At 31.9% G+C, this 13,366-nt stretch overlaps 2 protein-coding genes across 4 annotated transcripts in view; one reads left to right on the top strand and one right to left on the bottom strand.

The window, feature by feature from the left end:
* Positions 1–4: 4 nt before the first annotated feature.
* Positions 5–13,232, bottom strand: LOC117166419 (arylsulfatase B). 2 transcript variants are annotated; one of them, XM_033350380.2, is made up of 9 exons: positions 13,125–13,232; positions 6,740–6,930; positions 6,118–6,348; positions 4,231–4,386; positions 3,843–4,107; positions 2,190–2,347; positions 1,986–2,121; positions 1,231–1,679; positions 5–1,060 (listed from the first exon to the last, which is right to left on the bottom strand). In XM_033350380.2, the coding sequence occupies exons 2-9, from the start codon at positions 6,917–6,919 to the stop codon at positions 560–562; spliced, it is 2,076 nt and encodes a 691-aa protein (XP_033206271.2). In that variant the 5' UTR covers positions 6,920–6,930; positions 13,125–13,232; the 3' UTR covers positions 5–559. The 2 variants fall into 2 exon arrangements, with proteins under 2 accessions (XP_033206271.2, XP_033206270.2); XM_033350379.2 differs by lacking the exon at positions 13,125–13,232 and adding an exon at positions 8,676–8,832.
* Positions 11,311–13,366, top strand: part of Grd (GABA-gated ion channel) — a 95,169-nt gene continuing 93,113 nt past the window's right edge. Inside the window, exon 1 of one of the 2 annotated variants that reach the window (XM_076627702.1) lies at positions 11,311–12,014. In XM_076627702.1, coding sequence (XP_076483817.1) covers positions 11,885–12,014 — 130 coding nt within the window. In that variant the 5' untranslated portion in view covers positions 11,311–11,884. The remainder of the gene's footprint in view (positions 12,015–13,366) is intronic. The other variant, XM_076627704.1, reaches the window with a different exon arrangement.

Below are 13,366 nucleotides of genomic sequence, written 5' to 3'. Positions count from 1 at the left end.
GGTATTTATTCATAAAAGTGTTTTTATTGTTGATCATTCATGTGACAGATGTCAGTTAAATGAACGCACGTGCGCGTGTGTTTAATTCTGTTAGAAGTGATATAATCTAGTCATAGGTGTAATTTTTGTTTTTAATCAGTATGAATATTTCGTAAGCATTAATTAAGATTGTCGACTATTTACAAATGTTGCGAATTATTCGATGAATTTTTCTCAAAGTACAACAAACTTACTGAACAAGCGGTACCTTTAAACTTGGAATTTGTATTTTATCGTTGTCATCCTATTAACGATATAATACTCCTGTATATCGTATGGATCACGTTTTCTATAGGAAAGTAAAGAACGAGATGACACGAGATAAAAACCGTGAAACTTGTGTACTCGCTTTCATTTAATACATTTCGTGAATTTATAAATGAACAAGTATCGTGTGTAGTTTAATTATTAGAATTCAAATAGAATATTATTAATATCTTTGCAAAAGAGTACGACGAGTGTAATAAATTTTTACGGTAATTAAAAGAGGTTTAGCGCTCGTGTATCTCATTCGAAGATGTCAATTTATATCTCCGTGTCTAGGCGTATCATTTCGTCTTGTATCTGGTACAACACTAGATATGGAAAATGCTTCTTCGCTGTCATCTATAGTACAAGTGACTCTTTCATGATAATTCTGATATTCAGGATTCCCCAAGTTGTTCGAATTAGTTTTCCGACACTTAAAAGCAATTATTGCTCCAATGACGAAAAAACAAAAAATGATAGATATTACTACGATCGCCTGATCGGCATAATATTCAGGCTGCTTAATATTCGTATAAGCGAGCATTAATGGATTAGGTTCGGCCCAACTGGTCCAGGTGTTATTCCAAAGCGATGGGTTCGATCTGGGATCTCCATCCAAATTACTAGGAGGTATCACTGTTAATCTGTGCCTAATAAGAATCGTTTCAAATATAGTTAAAATCACAGGATTTCTCTCAGCAAGATTCACCATTTCGCAAGGATCTTGTTCTATATTAAAGAGACATGGTGCTATCATTGGCTCGCAAGGGATCTGTAATAAAATTATAGACAAATTTTTTAGCGGTTTGCAACACAAGATGGTTATAAAACTTATTATAAGTTATGGTATTTTTATCAGTGAAAATAAAAATAAAATAGCGTAGAAAACTTATACGTAACATATGTAATTTCAAATAGGATCTTTGTTCGTACGACACTGACCTTATTTTTCTCTGTAACGTTACACTTTATTTGTGCTTTTTTTCGCATTTCGATAATGTCCTCGCTGGTAAGTATCTTCTCTTGAAAATTGGTTTTTGAAGAAGTATCGTACACAATTCTTATGTTTTCTTTTTTCTTTTTGTTTAGTTCCATCGCTTGTTTAGCGGTAATAATACCAGAAATAGCGACACCAGTTTTGCTGTACAACACTTTGTAAGGATCGTATCGAGGGGAAACGCCCTCGGATGGGTCTCCACTTGCCCCAAGCCAGGCGATGCCAGTTTCAGTCCGGCCGATGATATATTTAAAATCGCCTCGTCTAATAGCAGCATAATCAGCGAGGTCATCGATGTTGATCACTATTTCGGATCTGGGACTGATTTTGCCCGACACCAAGGATGGCCAGAGATCGAATCCATCGATGTTTCCGAGTTGTATCCTGTCCACTCCTAAAGGTTACACGAGTTTTGAATAAAATAAACTTTACTGTGTGTCAATCTGATTTTGTAAACGTTTCAATTAATCTAGTGTTTGTTAACGTTTTTAGTAATTTTACCGTAATATCTTGCAATATCAATATGGTAAAGTATTTCTATAGAGATGTGGACGTAAAGTGACTTATAGCAAAATCTTGATCCTTTTAATAATTTGTCTTACAGTTGCTTTGAAAATTTTGCGAGAAATGAGAATTTAATAGAACGCGAATTTCTAATACCGTAGAATGATTTTAATACTTTTAACATTATTCTATTAACCTGCTGCAGACAGAAGTGTAGGTAACCAATCGGACATGAACATCATTTGATTCGACACTCTTTTAGATTTTCTAATCAGAGGACTCCAGATAGCTGCGACTCCTCTCGTTCCACCTTCCCATGGACTGTTCTTTATCTGGAAAATTCTCAAAATTTCAGCTATTCCAGACGAACGTACAATCGTTCTATGTGGAATATATTTACGCCACGAAGAGGGTAATTGCTGCCTTGATTGCTCAGTATACCGTTGGTTGGTGCACCGTTGTCGCTCATGAAGATTACTATGCTATTTTCCAACATGCCGCGACTTCGCAGTGCGTCCATCACATCGCCAACGCTTTGGTCCAATTTCGATACAACGGCTGTAAGTACAGGTATAAATTATAATATTTGAACTCAGCGCGATGTTAGAATATTATTTCCACGTTTTATTCTTTTAACACGCACACAAAACCTTCAAAAGTACATTTTATTGTTATCGACGGAAATTGTTTCTTTACTTAGAAAAACGTAGAATTTGATAAGGAAGTACGATAATTGATATTTTAATTGTAGAGTGCTAAATATCGGTTTACATTACGATCGCTATTTTAAATTGTTTAAAAGAGCAGATCCGTGGAGGACACGTTGTGACAGACACGTTGTGAACGCTGTTATTTGTAAATGTTGAAAAACGATAAAGTTAACACTGCGCACGTGCGACGCGAATTCGCGTCTTTCATTTTTCAACTGTTGGCGATGAGAGTATCCTCTAAAAATGTTAACTACACACTTGTATAATACGAAATCGTTATCAATATATTAGATATAATATTGGCTGTGTAGCGGCACTCGACAGTAAACTTTCCAACAGTTTATGTCGCGTGACGCACGACACAAAGACCCTATACCTGCGGACAAGATAATTGCCAGATGTCGATACACCTAAGCACACAGAATAAAATTAGCCTCTACAAGACCGTAATAAAACCTGTCTGGACCTACGGAATCCAACTATGGGGAACAGCAAGTAACTCCAACATTGAAATACTTCAACGCTTCCAATCGAAAACGCTAAGATCCCTAATTGATGCACCTTGGTATGTAACCAATGAAACAATACACCGCGACCTCAAGATACCCACAGTCAAAGAGGAAATGGCAAAATATAGCGACAGATATAGCAAAAGAGTCAACAAACACCGAAACCCCCTAATCACTGGACTACTTGATACGACGGACCAGATTCGCAGGCTGAAGAGGCACTACCCGCTAGACCTAAACGCTAGATTCAATTAGTTATCTAAATTAAGTAATATTTACTTATTTATAATACTTACTTATAAATTATACTTATCTATAATAAGTATTAACTTATTATAAATAATCTCAACGCGAGAATTGATTGTAATTTTAATAAATAAATAAATAAATAAATAAAAAAAAGCATATCATAATAAGAAACGTTACTAGAAGTATCTTTAAATATGGCCGTTGATTCTTAATAAGTTATTACACTTGTTAAATGCTATTTGGAAAGTTCATTCCGCTTTTTAAGGAATTTGGTCGACATGAAAGATCATATTGAAAAGTTTTTCGCCGAAAAATCTGAGAGGTTCTGCAAGGATGGAATATTCAAGTTGCGTGAAAGATAGAGAAAGACCGTGGAATAAAATACCTATATATAAAAAACCTACATAATTCAATAAATGTATATCGAATCGAAACGTAAATCGGAACGAACTTTCCCAGCGACCTTTTGAACCTTTTCCAAAAATACGCAGAATTCTGGCTAGATACTTGTTAGAGCATACCGTCCTCAAAGTGTAAAGGTATAATTGAAGTAGATAATTTGTCAAGAAAAAGGCTAACGCTTACCTGCTTGGATTCTTCTTTCCGGGTCGAGAATGTATGAAAATTTGGCGATCTCTTCGTCCGGTGCTCGTAGCAGTTGATTTTCATTACCTTTATGGACAGCCAAGTGAGCCAGGTATAGAAACATTGGACGTTCAGTATCGTGTTCGTTAATCAGCCGCACAGCTTCGTTTGTGAAGAGATCGGTAGCGTATTTTCCTGCAGTGTCCCATGCCACTGTCAGATTTCGCCTCATATCGAAGCCTTTGTACTCGTTATATAGTGGATCCTGAGGAAATTTTTCTTATACAAAACTGATTTATATAGGTTTTATATTCTAACGTTTCATATTTAGGAAAATAAAATTTTAGAGATGACAAGTTATCACGAAGTTAACTTTCAAAATATTTACCGGTTCTTGCGCGATATGAGTGTAATAATCCTCAAGACCGTTCCAATATCCAAAGTGTGAGTCAAATCCACGATACGTCGGAGTATATTGTTTTTTGAAATATCCTAAATGCCATTTTCCCACAGCGTGTGTTTTATAGCCTATCTCCTGTAAATACTGAAACGAATATTCGTACGAAAAATATATTAAATTTTGGTCCAAATCGTAGTTTAAGGCATTAAACTTAAATTAATGATTCGCTTAGTGTCTTTAAAATGTTTTCATGTCATCTACAAGAATATGGAATAAAAATATATATGAACGTACATCATATAACACATACATAATTCTCACTTAAAAATGTATCTGTGACCTTCACAGGGCATTTCAAGATCATTGCAAGGTAAAGTAAATATCGGCACGATATGTACCCTTCGAAATCGTACAACATTTGTTTCAAATCCTTTTTCGTACCATCTATAGTTTCCGAGATATTTACGTATTTCCTATGATATCGATAACGCGGAGAATATCATAGCAAATAGTTTTTTACAATTAATTTCGGTAACTTAATCCAGTGATTTGACTAGAGTAAGATTTTCTTATTACAGAAAACAAATGAATATTTAATCGAAATTACGATATAATTAAACATATGAACAACTAATGAATTTACGAATTCTGATAATTTGGTACACTCGAGACCATAGGCAATACTAAGTTATTGAAGAACATTTGTGGGAAAGTAATTTAGAAGAATAGTCACGATTAATATACAAAATTATTGTAAATATTTCGAATAAACATGACTGCATTTTTCGGTGTATTGCCAGCAGTTACGCCAAATTTTTTTTATTTCGAAGTAGAGAATTTTCTCTATTTAAAAATAAAGAATATATTCTAGTTTCCATTATTTGAATAATTCTATTGTATTCTGATCAAGCAGATTCTGATATTTTAATATTTGCTTTATGGTAAATTTGCTTGATCATGCAAATGATCATGGACTAACAAAGAATTTACTATGATTATACATAGAAGTTATTCGTGAGAAGAATTGTAAAATACTTTAGATAAACTTCCCAATAAATACTATTTAATATAGATAATATTATATTATATAGTTAATATCGCTACTTGGCATTAATAGTGGTACAACTATTAATAAGTGGTACAACAAGAAATGTAAATTTTACAGGACTTTTTAAAATTTATATTTTTGAAAATACTAAATACGGGCTTTATTGAAGTAACTGCCGTTTAACGCAAAACTGATGCCACTATAAATATGCCATTTTTCGTGATAGAAATAGGAACATAATGTAGATTTCGTATTTAATAAAAGCAAGTTTGAAATCTTTTTACTTGTGCCACTATCAACGCTCTGTAAATAAGGTATGCAAATATTACTATTAATATATATGTTATATATATAATTATACAGGGTGGTTGGTAACTGGTGGTACAAGCGGGAAGGGGGTACGCGAAAAAAGAAGTCGAAAATATAGAATAAAAATTTTTCGTTCGAGGCTTTGTTTTCGAGAAAATCGACTTTGAATTTTCGCTCGGTACACGTGCACTTTATCGAGTCTCGTTATAACGGATCTCACTGTAGATCGTTGTCTCGATGGAAAAATTAAAAAAAAATTTTTTTATTCTATATTTTCGACTTCTTTTTTCGCGTAGGATCACCCCCTTTCCGCATGTACCACCAGTTACCAACCACCCTGTATAAGTTATGCTAATAATACTAATGCAAAGTAGCTATGTAATATTTAATGTAATGTAATATATTATATTATATATTTAGTATAACATAGTATTTATTAAGCTTCCTAATAAATGATATTTTATTAAGATGATAAAATCGAAAGAAACTCACGTTGCGTGATTCGTTCAGAAACCTACCTGCGGTAATAGTTTCTCACTTAGAGGAAGCCCTCGTGGTTCGGTCGGATAGAGAACAGAATGTTGCATACCCAGATGAATCGGGTTTTTTCCAGTCATCAAAGCGGATCTGCTTGGCGTGCACAATGCCGGAACGTAATGATTATTTAAGATGATACCATTGTATGCAAGGGCGTCGATGTTCGGCGTAGGAATTTGATCCGATCCGTGAAAGCTTACGTCGTTCCAACCCTATGCAATGATTTTAAATAAACAATTTTTAAGTAATTGAGAATATGATTATTATCGTCTTTTATTTTCAGTACATCTGAATGATATATTATTTAATTTATATTAAATATATATTAAATATTAATATATTGAATATAATTTATATTAAATATTAACACCAATAAATGAATATCACGAATATCATTAAAGCGGCACGATAAAAGTTGATATGGATTTTGCGAGAAATATTCTTAATAACTAAAAAGATACAAAATTTGTAATTCTTTAGTATATTTATAGTTTTATTTGCAGAATATCTTTCTTCGTATCTGATATAACGTTACTTTGTTTAATTATAACGTCCTTTTTTACGGATACGATATATCGATCCTCTGCTGTTATTTGTACATACCAGGTCATCAGCAAGAATAATGATGATATGTGGCTTCTGTTTAGTTTCCGGCGGTTGAAAGTTAATTTGCACTTTCGGCCGCGAAAATAAGGATGTGAAGAAAACTGTGCCCACGGCTGTTACTATTAACTCCGAGAGAAATAGCACGGTAAAGAACTGTAGTATCAATGCGAGGTTCATCTCGAAATCAGCTGCAACAAATAAAATAAAATTTCACATTCACAGAAGTTGATTACAGATCAAATTTAAAAACTGATCCAATCTATTAAGGTACCCATACAGTTCGTAGAATTGATTGTATAATAAATAGTTATAATTTGATTAGCTGCTATCACAAATATTGATTAAGTAAATTACAGGTTTGATTGAAAACGAAGTGTAAAGTTTCAAAGTACAAATACCAATAAAATACTATCTCGAGGTTGAAATTCCAACATAAAAGTTAATTACAGAAGGAAATAAATTAATAATTTAACAATAGTATAATACACAATAATGATAATTAATTAATTAAAGTAATTAAGTAAATTAATAATACAATATCGTACATGGTTGGTGATAGTAATACTCCAATATCAGATGTTTCTACGTTTAGTCCAGCACTTGTAACGATAGTACAGTGATGTAGTGCCATTGGCATTACTGATTTAAAAATCTCGAAGGCCTGGGCTTATATACGAAATGTTAAACAAAAGAAAAACAATTCTCTAATATATGAGCAGGCAATTGTTTAATCCAAGAGACTAAAGAAAAGCGAAGAGCGTTTTCTACCAGCGTTATTTACCTTATAGTATTTCAATCTATCTTCAGGTAAATCCATATATTGCCGCCCGTAAATATTCAACAGTAACAGTATTTGTTGCAACAGTATGTGAATTTGTATTAAAAAGTACAAATTAATGGCAAATTAGTAGTTAAAAACAGTACTTACGAAGTTAGCAAATTATACATTGAAATTATCTATTTAAAGAATTAGCTGTAGTATATATATCTTTCTTTTTAATCAAACAATTAAATATTAAATAAATATATAAATAAATAACAAATTAAATATTAAATATTAATAATTAATTACTCATCAATCAATCCACAGGACTTTTATTTGACGTATGAAATAACATCAGTAGTTGTATGAATTTAGAAGATCGTTTCGTCATCTCATTTATACAGAGTGGTCCGTAATCATTGATATAATTGGGTGTAGAGTAATTCTACGAGAAAAAATAAGGCGAAAATATGCAATAAAAGTTTATCTTATGACGTTTCGTTTCCGAGAAAGTCAGTTTGGAAATGTGATAACAGGTATATTTAAATCTGGCTAATACCAGACTGAAGAAAAGAAAACGATCGGTAGGAGTTCGGACAATTAAACAGTTTGAGCTTTCCAAATAATAAGATAGTTCCCAAACAATAAAATATTCGCGAGCTTTAACAAATATATTGTTGCAACTTAGCCCTAAGAAATCAACGTCATATATACAACGTCTACTCTTTCTAAGGTACGCTTAATTCGCTACTCTAAGAATAGAACTATTTTTTGTATTCACTAGAGAAGACCGAATTTTTACGGAGGAATTAAGTTTTGGACATTTCTCCCCATACTAAAGTTAGTCCTTACAGGTAGTGAATATGCTGGTCCGTGCTATAAACATCAGGATGGTCAACTATTCTAAACACTTTCACTGTACGAAGCTATCCTTCATCGATCAATAAAATTGATTACTGAGGTGTTACAGTTTTTCGCATATTTTGAGGCGACTAACGACGATAAAAATCACTTTGTCACTCGGTGATTAATCTATTAGCATTAGAATATTATACATTGGAAAATTATGTTAATTAATAACGTTCTATCGATGACACAATTTCAGCCGCGTTAAATGGATATGCATAAATATCTTTCAAACACGTGAGAGCGAAGGAAGAAAGTTCTTACGTTCATGGTAAAGGAGAAGAATGACTGTCCTGTATCCAACTATTCGTTGTAAGCTGTACATTTTTTCCGTTTATGTCCGGGTGGCATCTTTCCGTGGAATAAAAGAGATCAGCTTTGTTCGGCTGGTCTTTGCCAACGCGAGAACCGACTGACTGGGAAACTCAAAACGCGTTGGCTTATTACTACTTTAGATTTTCCGTATGGCTAGCGGCGAGGAGCAAAGGGAGGATCTGGAGCATAACGAAAGTGCTGTTCTGGGGGAGGAAAATGAAGGAGGCGAGTGCGAGAAGTCGCAGTGATGCGTCGTGTATGTATACGTGAAAATTCAACATTCCTTTCAAATCACTGTGGTTTTTGTGCATGTAAAATTACTATGCCATGGAAAAATCTTATTTAATAATCTTATGGTATTTAGGCAGAGAAAGAGAGAGGGAGAGAGAGAGAGAAAGAGAGAGAGAGAGAGAGAGAGACTTTTTAATAAAATAAATGTTAGCGCTAAGATAGTTGTTATTTAATAATATTCTCAAATCTATTCTGTTATTATTATTTATATAATGCAATGACACTAGTTGAGAACGAACAACTTTTTATCTCAAGTAACTAAGGTGATATAGCTTTTGATGTAGCATTTCGATTCGACCAATAATTCCGGTGGAATTATTATATTATATTAATGAGATAGTACATATTATGGGTTGGAACGGTGCCACAGTTTGGACAAATACGATTTGAATAATTAGATGGAAACACAAGTAAAGCTTGGAGTAGCCTGCGTCACGATGTAATTAAATTTTCAATCGGCATGACATTCAAATTGTCATAAGCAGAACGCTGCGAAAACGTTCGCTAATTGTCGCTAATTTCTTCAATTTGTTTCGATTGTTACGTTTCGCTGCTAGTTTTACAAGGAGTATTCCATTATTTCATATTTATCTATTTTTATGGAGTCAAAGCAAAATACTTGCACATATGAGATCGTGCCGATTGGAATATAATATATTTATATTATTACGTTACTTACTTAATAATATTTATTATGATTTAAAATTAGATATGTTTTTAGTCTTTGACATCTCGTATTTCGTTTTATTATAATTTATAATCACGATCTCATCGCGATCTCATGTACGAAGGCTATCTTTTTCAAAGAGTCTCTATATACGACCACCCGTGACTGCAGCTGATATAAAAAGCATATGCGCATTGCTATGGTTATTAATTGGATACAGACTTTTTGTAATTGAATGAAGATATTATTAAATAATAGAATCTTTATATGTATGCACCTATACAATGGATAAATTAATAAATGGACGTTGGATTTAACGAACCACTATTTATACATTATGATAGATAAATTATGATAGAAGGGATATACAAATATTTTTATTGTCTACTGTATATCATACTATATATACAAGAATGCACTTAATTATTGCTATGTAACTCTACTTAAATGAATGTAGTCGGCTTCTTTCAAATTAAGTAGCAAATTGACTCCGGTGTAAAAAGAAACGACGTAGTGAAACACGATTTATATTGCGAGTAAATTAACCGATATCAAAGATGTAGCTGGATGCGCGTTAATAATGTACAGTACGTGGAAAAAGTAATTAGCAGATGAATGAATTTGATGAAATACAAACTTATATTTAAATACTTCATCCGTTTGTATTCTGAAAGGTATTTATTTTGTAGAAATTCAATTTATTTATTACAAAGTTCATCATATTGTAGTTTTGTTATTTGATATCGGTATAAATATTGGAATAGCAAGGAAAATGTTTTTATGCAATTTTCTCCCAGATTTGGTAAAATATCTTATATAATTCTTTTCGATCTTAAATCCTCGAAGAATGTTTGATTTTTATGGTATTGACAAGAATGTCGTAGGTGCAACTTATTTTATAAGATAAAACGTGTTTTCTTTGTTTCTGTCATTTCTGGACTTTCTTTGAATACAAAATATCGTTGGTCCCTCTGTGCAGCCGTAGCAAATACTATCAAATCCCATATTCTAGAAGTTTGAAGTTTTAAAACATAAATTTCTAAAACTTTGATTTGTAATATGTACTTTTGTATTCCTTATATATTTCTTAGATTTGAAATTTCGTGAGAACGAAACCAATATTTACTTTTTCTCATCATTTATTACTTATTTAAATATTAATTGAAAGATTTGTAATTTAAATTTTTTAATCCAAACTATTCGAAGCTTTCAGATTCTAATGTTGAATTTAAAAATTTAGACGAGGAACCAAATTTAACTTATATTTTAATTATACATATATTGTCGTATATTTTAATTTCTCAACATACGAAACAAATCTTTAAGTATATATTATCTACCTAGTATTTATTTACATGTATCTATAGTTTAAATAGACAGACTTTAATAAATCTTATATCATCTTGCGAATGCTAATATGATATTTCAGTCAATGAAGAAGTTAACAACTATCGATACAATTAAGAGTTTACTAAAATTTTTCTTTATTCTATTGAATATTTGATTTACAATTTGATTTAGTATGGCGCTCGTTCGCTGTGTGGTATTATTTAACAGCCACGTCGCGAACAAGAGCATTTGTATATCGTATTGCAGACTTCAGTCGACGTTTGACTATATGGGGTCGCATTGGATGGTTCTCGATCATTAGGTTACGCGCACAAACGAAAAATTGTCGCGCAACATTTTTATCGCTTTCACTCGCATCAATCAAAAGTTCAGTTTCTCCTCCTTCGAGGTATTAACAAACGAGTCATCGCGTTGTCCATATTTAAAACGCTTACCGTGCTTTCGTAAGTGAAAAGATTGTGGCGCGAAAAATTGTCGCTAGTACGCTCATAGTTTTTGTAGTCGACGCGTGTACCGGAGAGGTTAAGATGAGTGAAACGTAACAGGATTTATTTGTAAACGACGTGAACGGAGTTTATGCACTGATTCGCGTAGTAAAATGTGTACATAGTACACGCGACACTACCTGATTTTCATTAGTTTACATTCACTGCAGTAAACTCGTTTCGTGCCTAATTTACGCATTTCAATTTTTCGAAACTCGATGGATATCTTATTTGTTTCTGACACTTTTTCATTAGCACACGCATTTTTGCTTATTGTGTATACCTAAAAACGAGGTTATGTCATAGACATAGTCTTGTACTTTTACTTCCGCGAAAGGTAGAAAATAGTTTCTTACGAACGTAAAATGAAAATGGACTACATAGTTTTCTTAGACGGTAATTTATTCGAAGTGAGTGCATCAACGAAAACCAGATTTACTGATGACGAAGCTGTTACTTTCTACGAATTATTTTACATTTTGCAAATATCTCAAGGTAATTAAAATTTGTTTGAAATTTTATTTCATTTTATCGGAACCTTTATTTTATAATTTAGTTCCATTGGATTCAATAGATTCGTTGTAATGGCTGCTCGATGATCCGACTACATATTTCGAACGCGGCATGTATTTTAATTGTTGTTGATAATAGTACCTAATAAAAAGTAATCGACAAAAGTAGTATAAAGTATAAATATTAATTTTGTAGATGTTTTTTGTGCAACAATAATGTATTGTGTTAAGTATATAGTTAAGTATTATAGCAATAGTTACTAGATACTAATTAATATTTACTAGTTACTATAAATTTAGCGAATAATAATGATTATTCCATTTACTTAATTGTTCTTCCAGTTTAAAAATAATTGTAATTCTCCATAAAGGAAAAGAAATTGTTATACATAAATATTAAATTGTTGTTGGAATGTAATTTAGAGTATATATCCACAGCAATAAGTCATATATATTACTTTGAAAAGAATCAGATATGGAACAGTGATTAAGGAAGTAGGTAAATATAAGGTATAATTACATACTCGTTAAAAAAGCAGAGGGAAAGTAGTAGTATTTTTTTTAATAAACTTTAGAGACATAATAGAAAGTATTAAGAAATAAGAGTGATACGTAAAACGCTTTAGACATAATATGTTTTACTCATTTACATCATACGCAGCCGTATTAATTTTGAAATTATTATATATATAAGATATGAATTCACATAATAATCTTGAAGTTATAATACATAAGATATTAATGAATTGCTAACATTACAATTTTCACATGATTAAAATTACAATGTTTTAAAATTGCAAAAATGCAAATTTTCAGAATTAATTTTACTAATTATATTTTTATAATTATCGATATAATGGAATTATTTTTATACAAATATCGATGTAATATATTGAGTATATAAACTGAATGTTTCTTGGTTACGTTTAACCTACCACCTTGTGCTCAGGAATCAGTTTAAAAACAATCAATTATCTAGGCGAGATTTCGTGTAAAATTCACATGAAACGATAATTGGAATTATTTATTTATATTTATATTATTATTTATATTATATATATTTAATAAGGTACATAAGAAGGCAAGAACTTACCTTAAAATATAATGGTACACTTTCTTGTTTGCCAGACTGAAGGAGACTGCGATTTATCTAATTCACGCTTAAGTTGCGCGTTCCTACAACCTCGAGAATAGTTTTTGTATTTCGTCCATGAACGATTGTGACTCGAAAGGAAATAATCGAATCCACTGTGGTACTATGCACTATATGAAAAAAATTATTCTGGTTTAACGAATTTCTTAAAATAAATATCAATGTTGCTTTTCGTGGACCAC

This window comes from Bombus vancouverensis, chromosome 2 (genome assembly GCF_051014615.1).
Source record: "Bombus vancouverensis nearcticus chromosome 2, iyBomVanc1_principal, whole genome shotgun sequence".
Classification (NCBI taxonomy): Eukaryota; Metazoa; Arthropoda; class Insecta; order Hymenoptera; family Apidae; genus Bombus; species Bombus vancouverensis.
Note: the sequence above shows the minus strand (reverse complement) of the source record. Positions and strands in the feature narration are given on the sequence as shown.

What these genes read in the sequence shown, in the direction of transcription:
- LOC117166419 (XM_033350379.2), bottom strand. Translation starts at nt 8,736, where the DNA reads ATGTACAGCTTACAACGAATAGTTGGATACAGGACAGTCATTCTTCTC. An exon ending in TTATTCTTGCTGATGACCTG is followed by an intron (nt 6,349 to 6,739) that starts GTATGTACAAAT and finishes ATCATTGCATAG; the next exon opens with GGTTGGAACGACGTAAGCTT. An exon ending in GGAAAGAAGAATCCAAGCAG is followed by an intron (nt 2,348 to 3,842) that starts GTAAGCGTTAGC and finishes CTGTACTTACAG; the next exon opens with CCGTTGTATCGAAATTGGAC.